This window comes from Bombyx mandarina, chromosome 19 (genome assembly GCF_030267445.1).
Source record: "Bombyx mandarina strain Sakado chromosome 19, ASM3026744v2".
NCBI classification, from domain to species: Eukaryota; Metazoa; Arthropoda; class Insecta; order Lepidoptera; family Bombycidae; genus Bombyx; species Bombyx mandarina.
The window spans coordinates 12,360,728-12,383,288 of record NC_143225.1 but is presented as its reverse complement, the minus strand read 5'-3'; the positions used below and the strand labels follow the sequence as shown (position 1 = coordinate 12,383,288).

At 39.6% G+C, this 22,561-nt stretch overlaps 3 protein-coding genes and 1 non-coding gene across 5 annotated transcripts in view; 3 read left to right on the top strand and 1 right to left on the bottom strand.

Moving 5' to 3' along the window:
- LOC114240486 (peroxisomal leader peptide-processing protease) overlaps positions 1-22,561 on the bottom strand; it is a 37,257-nt gene that overhangs the window by 5,409 nt on the left and 9,287 nt on the right. The window contains exons 2-9 of the mRNA XM_028171059.2: positions 20,024-20,402; positions 18,141-18,304; positions 9,598-9,701; positions 8,876-9,003; positions 8,168-8,334; positions 7,292-7,398; positions 6,144-6,312; positions 4,219-4,360 (exon numbers count right to left, since the gene is read on the bottom strand). Coding sequence (XP_028026860.2) covers positions 4,219-4,360; positions 6,144-6,312; positions 7,292-7,398; positions 8,168-8,334; positions 8,876-9,003; positions 9,598-9,701; positions 18,141-18,304; positions 20,024-20,388 — 1,346 coding nt within the window. The 5' untranslated portion in view covers positions 20,389-20,402. The remainder of the gene's footprint in view (positions 1-4,218; positions 4,361-6,143; positions 6,313-7,291; positions 7,399-8,167; positions 8,335-8,875; positions 9,004-9,597; positions 9,702-18,140; positions 18,305-20,023; positions 20,403-22,561) is intronic.
- Positions 10,713-14,952, top strand: LOC114240499 (NADH dehydrogenase [ubiquinone] 1 alpha subcomplex subunit 11). The gene is made up of 5 exons (XM_028171069.2): positions 10,713-10,918; positions 11,645-11,748; positions 13,514-13,623; positions 13,941-14,147; positions 14,927-14,952. Exons 1-5 carry the CDS (start codon positions 10,835-10,837, stop codon positions 14,950-14,952), a joined length of 531 nt encoding a protein of 176 aa, XP_028026870.2. The 5' UTR covers positions 10,713-10,834.
- Positions 22,280-22,561, top strand: part of ITP (ion transport peptide) — an 88,578-nt gene continuing 88,296 nt past the window's right edge. Inside the window, exon 1 of one of the 2 annotated variants that reach the window (XM_089735400.1) lies at positions 22,280-22,402. The gene's annotated coding sequence lies outside the window, so the exon portion shown is untranslated. The remainder of the gene's footprint in view (positions 22,403-22,561) is intronic. The other variant, XM_089735399.1, reaches the window with a different exon arrangement.
- TRNAV-CAC (transfer RNA valine (anticodon CAC)) lies at positions 22,471-22,543 on the top strand. The gene has a single exon. It is a non-coding gene; the product is annotated as a tRNA-Val (tRNA).

The window sequence follows — 22,561 nt, the reverse complement described above, 5'->3', positions numbered from 1 at the left end:
TTTGGTAGGAGATATTCGCGTTTATTTAATAATAAATTTAATTTTAATTTAATAATTTATATAAACACTCAGGCGATCAACGCCAGCGTCAGCATTTTCGCGGACGGCCGATGAATAATCAGCGTGTACAGCATAATACGCAAGAGTCTAATGTCCAAGACAACTTGCGCAACGATAACGCAAATAATTATGACAACTTAGAGTTTTTCGCACCTAAACAGTGCACTCATTCTATTTTTAGTTATAGTAATTTTTGTGTAATTAATGTCAACTTAAAAATAGTAATATCGATCTTAATTTATTAATCGATAGTGGAGCTAGTTTATGTGTACTTAAGTATGAATGGTTGTCGCGACATAAGAATTTATTGAATTTAGTAAAACATGATAAGATAATTATAAAAGGAATTAGTGGTAATTTAGAGTCTATGGGATATATTTATTTAAATATTATAATTGATCATGTGAATTTTCATCAGAAATTCTACATTTTTGAGCATTTATATTGCGCCGCAGAAGGTATACTAGGTCAGGATTTTTTCGAGCGATATAACGCGGTATTAAATTACAAAGATGGTACAGTGACTTTAGAATCCCAAAACGAGTCTGTTAGTGTTAATGTTAATAAAAGTACGTTTACAATTCCACCCCGTTGCGATGTCATCAAATACATCCCGACGTCACAAAACTGTGATTGCGTCATTTTGTCAAAGGAAATTTATAAAGGCGTGTACACAGCGGGTGTAATATCGAAGCCACATAATGGACTTATTCCTGTTAGGATATTGAATACAACGGATAGTTCGGTTAATGTAAACACTTCAGAATTAACTATTAGTTGTCTAAATAAATTTTATGTTTGTAAGTTTGATGACGATTGTTTGTCGGTTGATAGAGTTAGAACTTTGCTCACTACTTTGCAACTACATACATATCTGAATAAAGAGGAGCAAAGAAGCATTGAGAACATATGTGCCAAGTATGCAGATGTTTTTCACTTACCAGGCGATACGCTCACAACAACTAATTTAATAGAGCATTCAATCCAACTTAAGGAAAACGCGTCTCCATCATATGTCAAGCCTTATCGATTGCCAAAAGCATTGAAAGGCGAGATACAAAAACAAATAGATGAGATGATTAAAAATGATATTATAGAGGAATCTATTTCAGAGTGGTCAAGTCCTATTTTATTAGTACCTAAAAAGACAGATAGGACAGGAGAAAGGAAATGGAGACTTGTAGTAGATTATCGTCAACTTAATAATAGGATACAGGATGATAAGTTTCCGTTACCTAACATCACTGAGGTCCTAGATTCGCTATCAAATAACATCTATTTTTCAAAATTAAATCTCAGTCAAGGTTATTATCAACTGTCATTAGACGAAAAATCTAGAAAATATACTGCATTCACAACAGACAAGCAGTATCAAATGAAACGATGTCCAATGGGATTAAAGACATCCCCAAGTGCCTTTGCACGTCTTATGACTATAGCAATGTCAGGGTTAAATTATAAATCATGTTTCCTCTACCAAGACGACTGTATTGTGGTAGGTAACTGTCTTGAAACGCACAACAAGAATCTCATCAAATCAGTAAATTTGAAATTAAATCCATTAAAATGTGAATTTTTGCGTAAGGAAATAGTTTATTTAGGTCACAAAATTACTTCAGAAGGTATATTTCCCGAACCATCAAAGGTGACATGCCTGCAAAAATACCCTGTACCACAGAATGTAGACGAAGTCAAGAGATTTGTTGCATTCGCTAACTATTATAGGCGCTTTATTCCAAAATTCGCAGAAATAGCTTATCCTCTGAATGCGTTATGTAAGAAAAACGTACCGTTTGTGTGGAGTGACGAATGCGAGAGATCATTTTATAAGTTAAAAGATATACTCATTAGTCCGATTGTACTTGACTATCCAGACTTTAGTGACAAAAATACTTTTACGCTACAAACTGACGCATCAAAACTTGGATTAGGCGCCGTGCTGTCTAATAGCAATGGCAAGGTAGTCGCGTATGCCAGCCGTAACTTGAAACCAGCTGAGATGCGGTACCCTGTGATTGAGTTAGAATTACTCGCTATTGTTTGGGCAGTTCGACATTTTAGACCTTATTTATACGGGAAAAAGTTTTATATAAAAACTGACCATAAGCCATTGATTTACTTATTTAATATGACCGACCCTTCAAGCCGTTTAACTAAGTTTAGATCATATCTTGAGGAGTACGATTTTGAAATCAGCTATGTCTCAGGACGGCACAACGCAGCTGCAGATGCATTGAGCCGGATACCTATTACATCCAACAGTTTAAAGGAAATGCAACAGCATGTAGTATCGGTCATGACAAGAGCACAGGCTCGTAGGTTACGTATTGACTGTGACAATAATAACATGACTACGGAGGTATCCTCTACTCCAAGGACTGATCAACCTAAAGTAGTGGAAATCCTCAAACGACCAATTGACGGCGTTGAATTGATTCTATTTTGTAATAAAAATACATTAAAACAGATAGAAAAATTCAAACATTTTACTAGTGATAATGGTAACTGCAAATTCGTGCCTGAAAAATCAGCAATTTTTATAATTTCTCAATCGTCTACCGTAAGTGTGTTAACGAGAGAATTACAACGTTTTTGCAAGCAAATCAAAATAAACGAGCTCGTAATAATTAAAAGCAAACGCTATGAACGACTTGTAAACAATTTTGTAAAGGAAATAAGCCATTTGAAAGATTTTCCCAAGTTACTTGTCATTAAAGATGTGACAAGTATTACTGACAAAGACACAAAGACTGTGATCCTAAATGACTTCCACCTGTTACCCACGAGTGGCCACGCGGGGGTAAACAGAATGTTAAATAATATTAGGAAGTATTATTATTGGCCAGGAATGACCAATGAAGTAACAGAATACGTAAAGACATGTAAAAGTTGTCAGATTCAAAAGCATTCTAATAGACATACAAAGGAGCCAATGGTTATCACATCCACGGCATCCACTGCTTTTGAGAGAGTTAGTTTAGATTTAATGGGGTCATTAGATGTAGATAATTTTAAAGGATAATAAAGCATAAAGATAATAAAGCATTCATAAAAATAATACAAAGAAGTTTGTAACTTAAAATATTGTTTTATTGGATTTTTGTTAGTAAAGTATGAAATTTAATAATATTTTGTGTAATTTAGTTTAAGTAAAAACAAAAAAAAAGGAATCATATAATAATATCTTTTTTTTTTAGAAAGGGGGGAGGTGTAGTGTGCAGCTCACCTAACCTTATATTTGTAACTGCACACACTAAATTATAACAGTATTACACGAATTGTCGACTTGAACAGTTCTCTTTTATTTCACCTACAACACTCCAATACACTGGGAGAAGGGCGTATGGTGATCCCGCGTGGGTAGTTACCACTAGTCTACCTATAGCTGCCATTATACAGGTGAGACTTCGATCTAAAGTATCAAGTTTAGCAAGCAACGTAGTTCTCGTTGTGTTCTCAGCCTTAACACCGGGCGCGTCGTGAGATCGTTCATTCCACTGTGGCGGTAGCCATCATACAACGCAAGATATTTGATAGATACCTGAATCTCGCTTACGACATTTTCAAGGTAAGCTGGCATATACACAAATTCCGAACAACAACATTCGGACCGTCGGTCTACCGAGCAATATCACCCGTTCGGTGGAAGATCTTGCCTTTGTCGTAAGCCTCCACAAGTGGTTCAGTCATCGTAAAATGGGGACATCACGCAACTCAATAAATAGTTCGGTGTGAATGTGGCTACAGTACGTTCCCGTATGCATTTGGCCTGAGCCCCCTTAGATGCCGTCGTCCAGCCGGAATACAAGGAAAATAAAGCATTGTATAAACACACTGGTTTTTACTGGTAGTAGGACCTCTTGTGAGTCCGCACCGGTAGGTACCACCACCCTGCCTATTTCTGCCGTGAAGCAGTAATGCGTTTCAGTTTGAACGGTGGGGCAGCCGTTGTAACTATACTTGAGACCTTAGAACTTATATCTTAAGGTGGGCGGCGCATTTACGTTGTAGATGTCTATGGGCTCCAGTAACCACTTAACACCAAGTGGGCTGTGAGTTCGTCCACCCATAAAACAAACACACAATATAAAATTTCCCTAAGTCAGTCAAGCCCACTATCCTACAGAACAATCGGTGTTGATTTTGGCTCATCCTTACCTGAACCCAGACTGCACACAGCACGAGGTCTGAATCATCGACGGCGAGACGTTATTGACGTAGCCATTCGTCATAGTGGGCACCAGCGAGTCCACGGAGTGCTCACTGTAATATGGGAACCCGACCGCCATCACTTGCTCCCCTGTGGGACGGGATAGACCACGCTATATTAAACATTAATAAAAGCAAAACATTAACTGTCCCTTTCACACTCATAAGCTAGACCGCGCGAGAGAGAAATGGGCAGACTTTTCTTGATGCGCATGCAGTGTGACGTCACACCACGCGCTTATTCACAAACACTACACAAGCGCAACGTGTGAATGTGTTGAACGCGAACTACATAAAAGGCGCAGTGTCTATGACAGGTTATTTTCGTTACGGAATTTCTTGATTCAGTCGCCGCGCTCAAAGCCCGCGATAAAATCTATGCAATAGCCTAAAAATAATCGTTTCGTTTCATTTCGTTTCATCCAGTTTGAAATCACAACAATTCTAAACAAGTTTCACTTCAATATATACTTTTTAATCACAAAAGTTTTATTTTTACCCCCCAAAATTTCATTTTACCCCATTTGGGGTTATTTTACCGCGGTTCCCCGACCGCTGCACTATACTATAGCGTAGTCTGATAGCGACTTGACTTGAAATCTCCTATGTGACGTTTTGGGCCAAAATGATTCGTCTTTTGGCATTAAAAGTGTACAACATCCAAAAATATTCGAAATTGAGTTAATATGCGTAAACATTTGGTATCACCAGTATTTTTCTAATAAATACTGTCAAAAGAGCGTAAATTTGTTTGTTTGTTTTTTTTTTGTTTACCTATGTTTTGATTACTATTAACAAAATTAATACATAATTTTACCTTACTTTAAAAGACAGATAATGTAACTGGTAAAAAATAAAAAGTAAATGTTGCAAAGATGATTAATATTATTTTAAATATTAAGTTAAACCTTTAAAACACTCTCCTGTGAAATTAGTAAGTTTTGAGATTATCCAGTTTTAATGCGAGAAGACGATATATGAAAGTTATTTTGAATTTTGAATACCTATACTCGGCAAAGACTCCCATGTGCATATCTTAATATTTCACTTGATTACGCGTCAATCTTAAAAAATCCTAAGTGTCGGTTTGCATTTTATTGTAGACCAAAGTATCCTATGTGCTAAAAAAATACTTTAATATTTTTTTTCAGGAGGTACATAGTTTTATTAGATTTTCTTGAAAACTACATTTATACACATAGGAGATTTCAAATTTGCTTCGACGATGTCCTGCTTTTTTTTATTGCTTAGATGGGTGGACGAGCTCACAGCCCACACGGTGTTAAGAGGTTACCGGAGCCCATAGACATCTACAACTTAAATGCGCCACTCACCTTGAGATATAGGTTTTAAGGTCTCAGTATAGCTACAACGGCTGCCCCACCCTTCAAACATTCACGGCAAAAATAGGCAGAGTGGTGGTACCTACCCGTGTGGACTCACAAGAGGTCCTACCACCATTAATTACGCAAATTATAATTTTGCCGGTTTCATTTTAGACGATGTTATTCCTTCACCGTGGAAGTCGATCGTGAACATTTGTTAAGTACGTATTTCATTAGAAAAATTGGTACCCGCCTGCGGGATTCGAACATCGGTGCATCGCTACACACGAATGCACCGGACGTCTTATCCTTTAGGCCACGACGACTTCTGGAAGACTATATCAGCTTTACCCTAGCGTGTAGGTGAGCACACGGGGCTCTAACCTGACGACGTTGCTAAAACTAGCCCTAGCAAGAGCAATGCTTCACAGAATCTACCACCGAATTTAAAACGCGACCCACTAAGAAGATCCGGCGAGAAAATCAGTGGGCTAACACAGCAATGATACAGAATGACAACCACGATCGCTCTGACGAAAGTGGTGGTACCTTTCCAAGCCGGATTGTCGGAGAGCTTGGCCACCTGCAGATGCTTCCATTTCGCTGGGCTGGAGTACAGCACCGCCAGATCGTAAGGCCGATCCTGGACAGTTCGGTACACCACCACCGCGTGCTCCTTGATTCCTTGGCAGTATATTTCCACTCTCCTATTCGTGTACTGTGCAAAAGTATGTCTTGTGAGCTGATATGGACAAACTAGTTCAGGCCCTATAAGGGGTCAGCGGAACCCATACACACCATCTCTGGAATGCACTAAGTTGGGCCGTATCTGAGTAAATGTAAAATATTTCTGTCCTTAGATGGCTTGTGGAGAGTAGGCAGCGGCTTGGCTCTGCCCCTGGCATTGATGAAATCCATGCGCGACGGTAACCACTCACCATCAGGTGGGCCATATGCTCGTCTGCTACAAGGGCAATGAAAAAAAAAAAGATGGCGACCCAGGCAGGATTGAATCTGTAACTACATTCCGATGGATGTCCTATGTTTTAAACCATGGTCGCTCCGTGACAGAAATAGACGAAAGCTTGTTGATGGATGGTAAGCAGTTACCATGGTTACTTTTTTTTTTATTGCTTAGACGGGTGGACGAGCTCACAGCCCACCTGGTGTTAAGTGGTTACTGGAGCCCATAGATATCTACAACGTAAATGCGCCACCCACCTTGAGATATAAGTTCTAAGGTCTCAGTATAATTACAACGGCTGCTCTACCCTTCCAACCGAAACGCATTACTGCTTCACGGCAGAAATAGGCAGGATGGTGGTATCTACCCGTGCGGACTCACAAGAGGTCCTACCACTAGTAATACAGTAATGTTGCACTATTACTACTATAACTTTTGTTTTACAGCTCCGAATACTAGTCTTTTTAGCCAGACTTACACGGGGAAAATGTATTTCATAACATAATTTACAAACTAGATCAGTCAATCAATTTTTTTTTTATAGAATTTCAACTATGGATTGTGTAAAATGCTACAGGGGTATATGAAGTTTTCAAGCATTTCTTGTGGAGAATTTGGTAAAATCTGCTTGTATTACTGATAAGAATTATTCTTTGGATATTATAGGAAGCGAAGCTATTAAAGTATTGCCAGACTGCAATTCTAAGTTCCTCACATTTTTGGCAACACTTACCTCGTTGAGACAATGCGAGCAGGTGATGAAGTATCCATCTCCAAGATACACTCCGGAGCCCCAAGTGGAACCGCAACGTACCAATACGGTCATTCTGTCTATAGTGTCTGCAATTTAATTTAAATAAAGATCACAATTTTATTCTCTATAAATAAAAAAAGTCGCCAAATTTTTTTATTCATTGGTTAAAAGTCGAATTCAACAGGCTAGAAGAATGTGTAGTACATTCTGTGTGTAAGTTTGCAAAGTTTTAATTATCGTTTAAAATCAAATACAACAACAATTGACCGACCGAAAAAATACAAAAATAATCGAGAAAAAACCTAAAATAAGGGTTCCTAATGACGTAGCTGTTTTTTTACCGAATTTAATTACTCTTTTTACACGCTTTATATTAGCTTCACTTGTATGTATGTTTGTAAATGACTCCTTTAGACGCGATTTTGACCCACTTTAAACGGCCAGATTTAATTCAAACTTTGTAGATTTATCGAAGACCGATGACTATTCAATATAAAAAAAAAATTTAAAAAATTGAAATTCAACTAAGAAATGAAAAATAAATAATACTTTAAGAAAACTAAAAAACACGCTTTATATAAAATTCAACTAAAAAATAGAAAATAAATTTTAATAAATTTAAATTGAAAATAGTGTAAAAAAATATATTTTATTGATATTTTTTTCTTTACGTATATTGTTGATAAACTCTCCAACAATACCAAATAAAATCGTTTTTTTTTTTATATTAAATTACTGTGTAACTATAAATTTTGACTAACAATGTCGAAAGACTGAACGGAGTTGTATTGTCTAAATCTAAATGACGTAATAACATACTGAAATTGTTAGAGTTGAAAATAAATCAGAACTCACTAAGAACTGTCATCAACGGATCCCTGGTCCGAGGTCTCGCTAGGTTGGCCATGTCCATGTTTAGTTTCGCGGACAGTACTGTCATCAGTGGCGCCACCAGAGTCAGACCCACCCATTCACCCCGACACCAAGACACACTGCACGCCACTATACCAATTAAACTTAACCTGGAAATAATAATATTTGGTGGTTTTTCCATTTACGAGTGTCGTAGACCAACACTACTTTTACGCTTTATTTGTGGACCGTTGGTGACAATCGGCTTTCAAGGCGACTGTAACCACATCTTTAGTGACAAGTGCTCTCCACTTTAGTGACAAAATATCTACACTTTAGTGACAAGTGATCTCCTCTTTAGTGACAAATGATGTCCACTTGTTACTATGCGTACCATGTTGGCTATCGACGACAAATCATCTTGGGGTCTGATGAGAAACGTTCGTCACCACCAAATGATCGAGATTAATTTACGCATCATCTATAGGTACATTAGCTACTTTCAAATGTTTTACTTAAGCTACTTCCAAGAAAATCGCCTTCTCATATTTTTTATTGCCCCTTTAGGCAGACGAGCATACGGCCCCCCTGATGGCGAGTTGTTACCGTCACTCATGGACGTCAGCAATGCCAGGGGGAGAGTCAGGCCGCTGCCTACCTACCATTATCACAGTCATCTAGGGATGCGAAAGCTGATGCTGATGTACTTACGATTTGCCAGTAGCGAATACAGCGCCACCCTCGGACCCCAAAGAAGTGGCTGCATCGGTCAGGATCAAGGAGGGCCGAACCCCGACCTCGCCGCAAATGTATCCAATAGTTTCCGAATTCAGGAACGCCTGATCGACGAGGACGTACTTTAGTTAACGGGGGAAAGGGGGGGGGGGGGGGGGGGGGCGTTGTACTATAAAAACTGAGACTCGGAACCAATGTGTCTTGCTTTTACTGGTGGTAGAACGTTTTGTGAGTCAGCACGGGTAGGTACCACCACCTATTTCTGCCGTGAAGCAGCAATGCGTTTCGGTTCGAAGGGTGGGGCAAACGTTGCGCTATAAAAACTGAGACCTTAGAACTCATCGGCATTTAAGTTGTAGATGTCTACGGGCTCCGGTAACAATACCAGGTGGGCCGCGAACTGCATAGCCATAAGGTTTCTCAATATTTGGTTTGCAGCAGATATAGACAAAACGTAGCGACCGACTCGGGACTTACAGGTCTGATTATCTTCATTCAAAGATATAATTTATTATTGCAGTAGATGCGAATGACCCTTTTACCCGTCCACGCGTAGCTGGACTAGCCTCTCAGGTTACCAGCGGATAGGTAGGATAGGTAGGAAAAAAATATTCTTTTACGTTAATTTTTGCATTTGATACTTGAATTAAGTGCACGATGTTCTGGAAGTTTCTAGTACTTTATTTGTCGTAGCTCACCTCGCATCCGAACGGCGTGGAGCATACAAGCAGCTGCGATCCTCGCACTGGCGGAGGATGCACGATGTCCAGCAGACTCGATAGTGGTCTCAGTGTTTTGAATTCTGTAGTAGTTTTTTTAATAAGTGTCTTTAACTTACGCCGTCAAGTAATTTTTTGCCTTCAAAATACACTTTGGAGCCTGAAGATCGACCATATTTGAGGCCGTCAGCGCAAAATTGGCCTAAGCTTACCTGAGCTTACTATAGTAAGTATGGAAACAATAAGGTCTGAATTTATCTTTACACTGCCTCATAGGCAAAAACAAAACGCGCAAAAACAAAGCCGTCTGTTATCTATGGGCGAACCTAGGGATAGGACGGTTTTGCATCAAAATTTATTATGTTTTAAATAATCGGCCCATATCGTTGTCTAAGATATTTTTTCCCTACCATTTCACTAGTAGTCTAAGACTATTCCAGCTACTCACAGACTAAGGGGCTATTCCAGCTACTCACAGACCGGTAGGTGAGCTCACGGATTCAACATGAGAGAGTTTGCTAACACAAATCCTAGATAAAGCAGTAGTTCGCTGAATCTATTTTTTTTATTGCTTAGATGGGTGGACGAGCTCACAGCCAACCTGGTGTTAAGTGATTACTGGAGCCCATAGACATCTACAACGTAAATACGCCACCCACCTTGAGATATAAGTTCTAAGATCTCAGTATAATTACAACGGCTGCCCTACCCTTCAGACCGAATCACATCACTGCTTCACGGCAGAAATAGGTAAGGCGGTGGTACCTACCCGCGCGGACTCACAAGAGTTCCTATTTGATTAGAGGTTTAGTTGATTTTCCATAAAAAAATTTATATTGAATTGTCATCGATCCTTTTAAGTATGCCAAATTTCAAGTTAATCCGACGTTTTCAAGGGGGTCAAAATCATGTTTCAAAGATTACGTTACAGACATACTACGTCTGAAGCTAATAAAAGTGTATTAAAAACAGAATGTGATGATATGAGAAATAAAATAAAAGATACTTTTTCAATTTTCGAACAATATGATGTTAAGGTAGCCAGTAAACTACGCATTTCGTAATTATTACTAATTGGTAAATAAAATCAGCTCTAAAAACTTTTTGGTCAATTTAAAAAAATGACATCAATGACATATAATGACTTGTTCAACTATTTGTAAACGAAGCACTAGAGTTGCCGGATAAGCTAGATATATGTGTATGCATTCTAAATATGCCTTGTGAATGTGATCGAAAAACGAAACGTAATTATTACAGATATTATGATACCCCGGATGGATGTGACGTAATGAAAAAGGTACAATATATTTTCATTTTGATAAAAATATATTACAAGGAATTGAGTCTAAGCATGGGGCTCATGTCTCAAGGAGGGCGGCAATATTCGCTTTTTTCCTTTTCCTACCTATGCTGATAGCCTTGAGAGGCTATTTCAGCTTCGCTCTAACATGTAGGTGAGCTCACGGGGCTCAAACCGGAGTGTTGCTAACACTAGCCCTAGCAAGAGCAGTGCTTCGTAGAATCTCCGGGGCGGAAACGCGACCCACTGAGAAGATTCGGCGAGAGAGTCAGTGGGCTGTGTCTATGGGTTTCATATTCGCACTGACGACTACGGGTTCGGGTAACTTATGATTGGAAATTATATAGATAGGACAACTTATAATTGGAAATTATATAGACAGGAGACTTATAATTGCAAATTATATAGACAGGAGATTTTTTTATTGGAAATTATAATTTGCGTAATTACTGGTGGTAGGACGTCTTGTGAGTCCGCACGGGTAGGTGTCACCGCTCTGCCTATTTCTGCTGCAAAGCAGTAACGTGTTTCGGTTAGACGGGCGAGGCAGCCATTGTGCTGTTAAAACACATATCTCAAGGTAGGTGGCGGCAGTTACATTGTAAATGTCTATGGGCTCCGGTAACCACTTAACACCAGGTGGGCCGTGAGCTCGTCCACCCATCTAAGCAATAGAAAAAACTATTTGTGCATTTGACCTCGAGATATATAATTCATTTACAGACGCTGGTGACCACCCGTTACGGAGTCATAACAGGACTGATTATGTCCACATATGATGTACTGATGTACTCTCAAGCAGCCGGCTTCAAGGCAGTTATGAAACGGTATTTGTGTTACATACTAACCAGCGGACACGACAGACATTTTCCTGTCCTAAAACCGAAAATTTCAAACATTTTTTACGATAAATAAAAATTAAAATAAAAACATTTTTTTTTGTGGACCGAATTGTAAATCTAAACCATTCTCAAATTCACTGGAACATCCACAAAAAGAATCATCAAAATCGGTCCAGCCGTTTAGCAGGAGTTCACTAACATACACAGAGACCGAAGAATTATATGTTTAACATATATGTATTAATTTAGTGAAATTCGACCACGTTCAATCCCAATTTGGATTGAACAGTTTTTTTTTATTGCCCTTGAAGGCAGAAGAGCACACGGCCCACCTGATGGTTTTTTTTTTTATTGCTTAGTTGGGTGGACGAGCTCACAGCCCACCTGGTGTTAAATGGTTACTGGAGCCCATAGACATCCACAACGTAAATGCGCCACCCACCTTGAGATAGAAGTTCTAAGGTCTCAAGTATAGTTACAACGGCTGCCCCACCTTTCAAACCGAAACGCATTGCTGCTTCACGGCAGAAATAGGCAGGGTGATGGTACCCACCCGTGCGAACTCATAAGAGGTCCTACCACCAGTAATTACGCAAATTATAATTTTGCGGGTTCGATTTTTATTACACGATGTTATTCCTTCACCGTGAAAGTCAATCGTGAACATTTGTCGAGTACGTATTTCATTAGAAAAATTGGTACCCGCCTGCGGGATTCGAACACCGGTGCATCGCTCAACACGAATGCGCCAGACGTCTTATCCGTTAGGCCACGACGAATTGAGTGGTTACCATCGCCCATGGACTTCAGTAATGCCAGGGGCAGAGCCAAGCCGCCTAGAACTCCGTCAGGTAGGTAAGATAGGTAGTTTACACTGTAGGTAACGGCATATCATGCCGGTCCTGTATTCCTCTGCCTTCAAGGTCAAAAAGCTTCGATGTGACTACCGCAAATTAGTTATCGTTACAAATAACTTTGTTTTCCTCTGTTTGTCAACCGATATTCTATTATTATTTGGTAGCTAACGACGTGTTTTTGGTTTATAAATTAGAACAGCCTATTTTTCATATCCTGACAAGAAAGTATGTAATGCATAAGGTTACTGGTGGTACTACCCTCTACTTCTTTTCTATTTCTGCCGTGAAGAAGTAATGCGATTTGGTTTGGGTGGGGAAGCCGTTGTACATTAAAACTGAGACTGAGGACACATGTCTTAAACCGGTCATCGTCCCCGTCAAACCCGTCGCTTGCGACGAAGGGTTCGACTAGTAAATTACCCTCAGACACAGCCCACTAAGTTTCTCGCCGGATCTTCTCGGTGGGTCGCGTTTCCGATACGACGGTAGATTCTGCGAAGCACGGCTCTTGCTAGGGTTCGTGTTAGCAACGTCATGAGGTTTGAGCTCCGTGAGCTCACCTACTAGTTAAGGCTACGCTGATATAGCCTCTCAAGGCTCTCAGGTCAGGTAGGAAAAAAAATAATGTCTTAAGGTGGATGTCGGACTTTAAGTTGTAGATGTCCTTGGGGTCCGGTAACCGGTTCACACCAGGCGGGCCATGGGCCTGTCCATCTATGGTAAGCTATAAAAAATTTGGTGTTTTGTTGACTTTTGTACTGTCAGAAAAGAAAAAAAAAGACTGGCTGTGAGAGTGTCACTTGGCCGTTTCCTACACTTCTTCACTGCACTCTGTATAATCTTAACTATAGTGTAAATTCTGTATAATCTAAACTATAGTGTAAATTTTTTAGGTACATGTTGCATACGATACCTCTCGGCCTGATGGGTGCTACTTTCGCTCTGGTCGCCAATGGAGCGCAGATACTCAGGGAAAAGGATGACAGACTGAATTATTTCTTGGGTAAGTTTGGATAAAGCCCTAATAAATCATTCAAGGGCTTTTTTACATATGTAATCGAGCCCACAGCCTAACTGATGTTCAGTGGTTACCAAAGCCAATACCGCCCCAAATCTTGAGATTTGAGATCAAATTGGCTTAACCTCCTCACATTTGGACCAAAATTATGCCTCCTCTTTTAATAAGAACATTAATGTACACAAAGTTATGTGTTATAAAACTTTTGAATGGCCGGTGTTTTAATTTTCCCATAGTTATTAGGGGTTCGGATGCGGAACATTCATTGTTTGTAAATTAATTGCATTTATTTCTCTATCTAGGTGGTCTAGCCTGCGGTCCAATTTTAGGACCATACATCGGTTCTTACCATGCCGTTCTTCTGGGAGGAATATTTCTTGGAGTTGTCGGTATGGTAAAGAAAGACGGCGTCGACTGCGGTCACGTGTTCATTCCTGATGTACCCAATCACATGAACACGATTAGGAGCTGGAGACATGATTTTACTCTACGCAAAGATCCGCTTGACGGTAAGATTGTTTTGGATGCCTTCAGAATACTTTTGTTTGCTTGTAGCCTTGTATTTGATGCTACGGCGCATTATTAAGATCCCAGGTTAGCTTGCGAAGTGACTTTTGGGCAAATGCACCAGTGATGAAATCGTTTAATCACATATTTTTTACTTTTGCGACCTGTACCTGTATTGTAGAAATCAACACAGCCGAGGATAGTCGGGAGTGGCATAGAATAATCTAGGAGAAAGTTTTATAGGGGGCCAGGACCCTCAGCATTGAGGATTATCGACGCAATTAGGAAGGACTGGTGGTAGGACCTCTTGTGAGTCCGGACGGGTAGGTATCACCACCTGCCTATTTCTGCCGTGAAGCAGTAATGCGTTTCGGTTTGAAGGGCGGGGCAGCCATTGTAACTATAATGAGACCTTAGAACTCATATCTCAAGATGGGTGGCGCCTTTACGTTATAGATGTCTATGGGCTCCGGTAACCACTTAACACCAGTTTCGTCCACCCATCTAAGCAATAAAAAATAGGGGGAAGAGGATTTATTGTGCTAGCTAGGTTAGGAACGATCTTTGCCTGTTTCTGCCGTGATACAGTAATGCCTACCGTATTAAATTAGTGGGATAGCTTTTATACAATAACAATGTTACTTATTCTGTGAAGTTTAATACCAGTCGGATTTTGATTTGATTTGATTTGATTTGATCAAAGTCTGTTTATAGCGGATTGGGTTCGCTTATGAGTGAAGGGTAAAGACTGCTTTTTTTTAATTATGTCCCTTCGTTTCAGATTTAAAACATACATGCGGGAAGTAAGCAAGGCACGTGAAGAATGAAATGTTCCGAAAAAGAATTCAATGGAATAAACGTGTCGAATTGTTGGTTTATTAAATGTATTTATTCTAGGGCCCTTTAAGTACTTTTTCATATCATTACTTTAGTAACACATAGGTAAGTTAAAACAATATGGCTCTGAGGAATGGGTTGAGATTATACCATCATCTCACTTTTACTATCGCACTGCCCGCCACCGGAGTAGAGTTCATCCATACTACCTGGAGCCACTGCGGTCATCCACAGTGCGTTTCCAGAGGTCTTTTTTCCCACGCACCATCCGGCTATGGAATGAGCTCCCCTCCACGGTGTCTCCCGAGCGCTATGACATGTCCTTCTTCAAACAAGGCTTATGGAGGTTATTCAGTAGGCAGCGGGTTGGCTGTGCCCAAGGAATTGCTGACGTCCATGAGTGACGGTAACCATTCACCATCAGGTGGCCGAATTCCCATCTGCCTAAAAGGGCAATAAACAAATATTCATAGCGAATATAAGTTGACATTGAGTTAAAATTTGCAATATCTAACTCCGTTTAGCAGAGCACGAGTTATCCAAAATATAATTTGAGTTTTAGTAACACGTGTGTTCATTCTAGTTTTGAATTATAATTGTCCGTGCGTCTAAATAGATACTTATATGGTTAATTAAACGTAGCACATCGTTTGACTGCAATATATGTCAAAGGTTCCCTACGCGGCGCACTGAAATAATTATCTCAATTTCTGTCTGCTGAGGCACCGGAATATCTAGTTGACTCTGGGAAAGACGAATTCGAAGATAACGTAAAATGGGGGAATTGGGACACTTTTTAAGTTCCACATTGATTTTTATCGTTTTAATGAGTTACAAAACTTTGATGACTAAATTAAACTATTTAATATACTTAAACACTAAATAAAAGTCATTTTCAGTTCAACAAAGTTAAATCTCGCAACTCAACAAAAGTATGGTGACATCCCAGATTTGTCCCTGTTCTAACTCTAGACTCTATTCCTCCCAATCTACTGTACTGAGAATAAATCTATTTCTAAGACATCACAAAAGACTAAAGATACATTAAAAACAAAAGAAGGCCAAGTTAAGCAATCCGGGCGTTGAACTACGTGGCAATCAATGGGTTAATTAAACCTAATAATAGATTACCTAGGCTGCATTAAAAGTATCGGGAATGGAATATTTCCGCTGTTCCTGTCATATTAAAATCTTTTTAATTGAAAACTCCTTGGTTTTAAAAATCGAATACCATTTATTTATTTAAAAAAAGATTCTCGGTCTTGTCACGAGGTGTTGTCAAACTTGTTTAGTCGTTGAGAAAATGGAATTGACTCGAGAAAATTCAAGAGCGATGATTTATTATGACTTTCGAAGTGGTTTAGCACAAAAACAGTGTGTTGACCGGATGATTTCTGCATTTGGTGATGAAGCCCCATCCAAAACCACAATTTATCGCTGGTTTGCTGAGTTTCAACGTGGACGTGTCAAGCTCACTGATGATCACCGTCAAGGTCGTCCAAAAACTGCAGTTACCCAAGAAAACGTTGATGCTGTGCGTAAGCTGATTGAGGAAGATCGACATGTGACATACCGCGAAATTCAGGCAACTTTAGACATTGGCATGAGTTAAATACAAATAATCTTGCATGAACAATTAGGTGTAAAAAAGTTGTTTTCCCGATGGATACCGCATTCGCTCTGTGAAGAGCAAAAAGCGGCTCGCGTTACTTGGTGCGTCAGAACTCTCGAAAGATTCCACGCAGGATCCTCAAATGCTGTATACAACATTTTATCAGGTGACGAATCCTGGATATACGCGTACGAACCCGAAACAAAAAACCAGTCACGAGTTTGGGTGTTCGAAAATGAGTTAAAGCCAACAAAAAATTTTCGTTCACGGAGTGTTGCAAAAAAAATGGTGGCCACGTTTGTCTCCAAAACCGGCCATGTTACGACTATTCCTCTTGAGGGACAAAGAACGGTTAATGCAGAATGGTATGCTAGCATTTGTTTGCCACAGGTCGTTTCTGAACTCCGTAAAGAGAACTGCAACCGCCGCATCATCCTCCATCACGACAATGCGAGTTCTCACACCGCGCACAGAACAAAAGAGTTTTTAGAGCAAGAAAACATAGAATTATTAGACCATCCGCCATACAGCCCCGACCTAAGCCCCGACCTAAGCCCTAATGATTTCTATACTTTCCCAAAAATAAAAAATAAATTGCGTGGACAGAGATTTTCATCACCTGAAGAAGCTGTGGAAGCCTACAAAACGGCCATTTTGGAGACTCCGACTTCCGAATGGAATGGTTGTTTCAATGATTGGTTCCATCGTATGGAAAAATGTGTCAAATTTCGCGGAGAATACTTCGAAAAGCAATAAATACATTTTTAAATAGTAATGTTGTGTCACTTCGTTAATTCCCGAAATTTTCAGTGCCGCCCTCGTACTAGTGGTAGGAGTGTGAGTCCGCATGGGTAGGTACCACCACTCCGCCTATTTCTGCTGTGAAGCAGTAATGCGTTTCGGTTTGAAGGGTGGGGCACCCGTTGTAGCTATACTGAGAGCTCAGAACTTATATCTCAAGGTGGGTGGCGCATTTACGTTGTAGATGTATGTGGGTTTCAGTAACTAACACCAGGTGGGCTGTGAGCTTTTCCACCCATTTAGATGTACGTGAGCAGACATTATCTCCTAAACGTTGTTGAGTGGTTAAAGGAATCCATGTTACGTTTTTTACTGGTGGTAGGACTTTTGTGAGTCCGCACGGGTAGGTACCACCACCGCTTATTTCTGCCGTGAAGCAGTAATGCGTTTCGGTTTGAAGGGTGGGGTGGCCGTTGTAACTAAACTAAGACCTCAGAACTTATATCTCAAGGTGGGTGGCGTATTTACGTTTTAGATGTCTATGGGCTCCAATAACCACGTAACACCAGGCGGGCTCGTCTACCTATCTAAGCAATAAAAACAAGGAAAAAAGCTTGGAGCACTTTTTTTTTATTGCCCTTGTAGGCAGACGAGCATACGGCCCACCTGTTGGTGAGTGGTTACCGTCGCCCATGGACTTCAGCAATGCCAGGGGCACAGCCAAGCCACTGCCTACCGAAGCTGCACTTTTCAGATGTATACTTTTTTGTTTTGAGCTATTTATTCTCGGTGTTTGCCGTGTTACCTTGGTCGCATCCCTCGAGATCGATCAGGACGAATACGGAGAGCAGAGAATGCCCCAGGGACGTTTGTTCGTCCTCGCCAGCCTCGCGGTGTCCTATCGACCAGTTGTAAAAGACATCGGACGCGCAGCGGTCGACAACCGAACATTGCCATATATGACATATCCTGGAGAATGTTATAATTAAATTATACAAAATATAACGGGAATAATGTTTTTAATACGCTTTTATTAGCTTCAGACGTATGTATGTTAGTATGTAACGGAATCTTTGAACATGATTTTGACTCCCTTCAAAACGTCGGATTAACTCGAAATTTGGTATACTTATTAAGGACTGATGACAATCCATACTAAAAAAAAATTTAAAAAATTGAAATTCAACTAAAAAATGAAAAATAAATAATAGTTTAAAAAAACTAACAAAATACGCTTTTATAGAAAATCCAACTAAAAAAAAGAAAATAAATTTTAATAAATTTGAATTAAAAATAGTGTAAGAAAAAAAAAATTGTAAAATAAATAATAGTTTAGTGGGATTTTCTATAAAAGCGTATTTTTTTGTTTTTTTAAACTATTATTAATTTTTATTGATTTAATCTATTTTTATGCATAATTTAAAAAATATTCACATTCTGCACTCCTTCTCTATATTCTCTTTAAGTGTGGAAAATTTCATACTCCTTTGTCCGCGCAATTTTCGTAAAAAGGGATACAAAGTTTTTGCTTCACGTATTAATATATAGATTTCTGTTACTAAGCGTCTGGATTGCCTAACTTTGCCTTCTTTTGTTTGTTAATGTACGTTTTAGTCTTACAAATAGATTCATTCTCAATAACATCGGATTCGTTTTTCCCGGATTCTACTAGATATACCGGTGCCTTAGTAAGAGGATCGAAGAAAGAAATCGAAATAATTACTTCAGTGCGTTGCGTAGTGCATCGGTGACCTACACTACAGTCTGTGGCGATAGCCATCATACAACACAAGATATTTGATAGATGCCTGAATCTCGCTTACGACATTTTCAATATAAGCTTGCATATATACAAGTTCCGAACAACAATATTCGGACAGTCTGTCTACCGAGCAAATATCACCCGCTCGGTGTAAGATCTTCCCTTTGTCGTATATCTCCCCACAAGTCAACGTGTTAACATTAGATAGGCCGTTAGCTCGCCTGTTGAATACCACGGTCCAGTGGCGGATTAAAGGTCCAGAGCGCCCTAGCCAATCACTTTATCGGCGCCCATGTACCGGCCATAAATGACCTTACTAGTTGTTTTTGCAATTACGATGACGTATCATCAAACCCTAGACTTTAGTAGACCAGGACCCTTGTACTTACGCTAATGCGTGAATGAAATATGACGTTATAACTGTGAAGGAATCAAGATGGACGACAGAAGGTTTAGATTATAGCTCAGCATTTAGTTCTTAATCGTCGATATGTTATTTTCTTTATTTGTTAAAAAACTAGACGATGACCGAGCTTTGCTCGGTTTTTTTTTTGATAACGCCATCTTGTTGTGTCTTTAAAGCGGTTAGTTGCCCTCAATTAAGAAAAATAGTATTATTATTCGCCAATAGATGTCGGGAAGAGTTGATTATTGAAAACACGAATAAAATAACATTTTCTGAAAATAAATCGTAGCTAGATCGATTTATCGCTTCCGAAATCCCCTGTATACTAAATTTTATGAAAATCGTTGGAGCCGTTTCCGAGATTCAGATTATATATATATGTATTAATATACCTACAAGAATTGCTCGTTTAAAGGTATAAGATTCTGAGCTCGCGCGCCCCTTGTAACTACACGCCCCTAGGCACGTGCCTTGTTTGCCTTACGGATAATCCGCCTCTGTCATTCTCACAAAGACTCACCTGCCCATCACCGTCCGTACTAAATAGCTGCTGTGCTCCAAGTCAGCCCCGTTTTGGGCGTGCCTATTTTTGCTGAGCACTTCCAGATTGTCGTAAACGTTCTTCTCTTGGGTGCTGTACTGTCCGGAAATGTAGACTTCTGGTAGTTCCGCGTAGAATTCGTCGTTGAGGATCAGTTTCCCTTTGGAGCGCTGGAATATTTCGGCTTCTTTCAACGGAGCTAGGATCGAGCCGTGAGTTAAGACCCAGCGGTCGAAGAACCTCAGTCCCGATGCTGAGACCATTACGATCTTCGCCTTTTCAGGGTCTTGGGTGAAGTTGTACGAGACCATCACACATTCGACGGCCACTTTTGGTTCATCCATGCTGCTTGTTCTTTCTAGAAATACAATTATGTTTTAATTACTTTTTATTGGCGGTAAGACCTCTTGTGAGTCCACGCGGGTGGGTACTAGCACCCTGCCTATTCCTGCCGTGAAGCAGTAATGCGTTTCGGTTTGAAGGGTGGGGCAGCCGTTGTAACTATACTTGAGACTTATAGAACTTATATCTCAAGGTGGGTGGCGCATTAACGTTGTAGATGTCTATGGGCTCTAGTAACCACTTAACACCAGTTGGGCTGTGAGCTCGTCCACCCATCTAAGCAATAAAAAAATGAGCAGACATTGTCTTTTACACGTTGTTGAGTGGTTAAAGGAATACGTGGATACATGACATTAAATCTCAATTCTATTGATACAAAGGATGTATTTACACAATAGATTCGAGGCAACAATAGTTAGGATAGTTAGGTGTACAAGAATTTTTTTGTTTTGTTTTTCGGTATAAAGTTGTGGCCTAAAACGACCGGTGCACTCGTATCGACCTCCTCCCGGTCCACTAGCAGTGCTTTTAGGTACCCCAAGCACCGTTCATCGTTCTCGTCGAACCCGGGCTCGACGAGTAAATTAATCCACAGACACATCCCACTGAGTTTCTCGCCGGATCTTCTCAGTGGGTCGCGTTTCCGATCCGGTGTTACATTCTGCGAAGCACGGCTCTTGCTAGGGTTCGTGTTAGCAACATCGTCAGGTTTGAGCCCCGTGAGCTCACCTACTAGCTCGGTGACGCTGATATGGTCTCCCTAGACCATGAGGGTAGGTAAAAAAAAAACCGTATTGACCGAAGCGATTGTGTCGGGGTTCGAATCCCGCAGGCAGTTACCAATTTTTCTAATTTAATACATATATAATGTTTACGAATCAATCACTACATAATATAAAACAAAGTAGCTTTCTCTGTCCCTATATCTGTCTGTCCCTGTGTATGCTTAAATCTTTAAAACTACGCAACGGATTTTGATGCGGTTTTTTTTTAATAGACAGAGTGATTGAAGATATTTATATAAGATTTATACGTATAATAACATCCATTAAATAGTGGAAAAATCAATAATAAATTACACTTTCCGAAGCGAAGCGAGGGCGGGTCGCTAGTTCAACGATAAAGGAATAACATCGTGTAATAAAAATCAACTCTATTTTGCCTATACAATTGAGGCATATTCTTGAAGTCTATAGGTCTATAGTGGCGGCAGTTACGATGTCTCCGGTAATCACTTAACATCAGGTGAGATGTGAGTTAGTTCACCCGTATACGTAATATTTCTTTTCTTTATCGTCAAATTTGTTCCTGAACATAATTACGTGTTTGGTGCATAATTTATCGAAGCATAACGTTATATCTACGTAAAGTAGAACATTGACAGTGTTATTGGCAGGCATGGCTTAATAAAAACATAAGTAAATTCTAAACAAACAAAACAATTGTAAATTATTTCAGAGGCGCCATTGTTATCATTGAGTGAATACAAACACTATACTTCAAGAAATTTTTATGTTATATTAATTTGTATTAATAAACTTCATTTCTGTTATAACTCTTCCTCAAATTTCACATTGACGCGAAAAATTTTCTGCCCGATACTGAAAATATTTTTTTATGGATTTCAAAAAAATGTTTTAAATACATTACGTATTATGTATGACTAACGTAATATATCGTATTGACATTTATTGCGCTAAAACACGCAATGGAACACGTGCAATGCGATTACAATAATAACAGACGCAGGCGCGATTCGATGAAAATACATCTTCTTGAGTACAGGGTGTGAACGAAATTACAAATTTGCTAGGACATAAACACACCCACGTAATGAGGCTTATTCAGCGGGTGGTCAATAGGATCGCAATTTGCGTTAGTATAAAAAGATGGAGTCGGATACATCCATCATTCAAACACAACCGCCTTCGGGGAAGGCGCTCGTATCCAGCGTTCTATTTACGAAATTTGAATTTCCTTTTTTTTATTACGACCCTTGTCAGCGCATCTACGAAGGTAAGTTTTTATTAAATGTTTTGTATTAAACAAATAATGTGATTCGTTATTTAAGCTAATTACAATGTGTTTCCGTAGTGTAGCGGTTATCACGTGTGCTTCACACGCACAAGGTCCCCGGTTCGATCCCGGGCGGAAACAGACCTTTTTGTTCATATT

Excerpts from the sequence above, each read along its gene's own strand:
- LOC114240499 (XM_028171069.2), top strand. The coding sequence starts at position 10,835 with ATGCCTTGTGAATGTGATCGAAAAACGAAACGTAATTATTACAGATAT. Across the intron at positions 10,919-11,644 it reads GATGTGACGTAATGAAAAAG|ACGCTGGTGACCACCCGTTA; the intron begins GTACAATATATT and ends ATTCATTTACAG. Across the intron at positions 14,148-14,926 it reads ACGCAAAGATCCGCTTGACG|ATTTAAAACATACATGCGGG; the intron begins GTAAGATTGTTT and ends CCTTCGTTTCAG.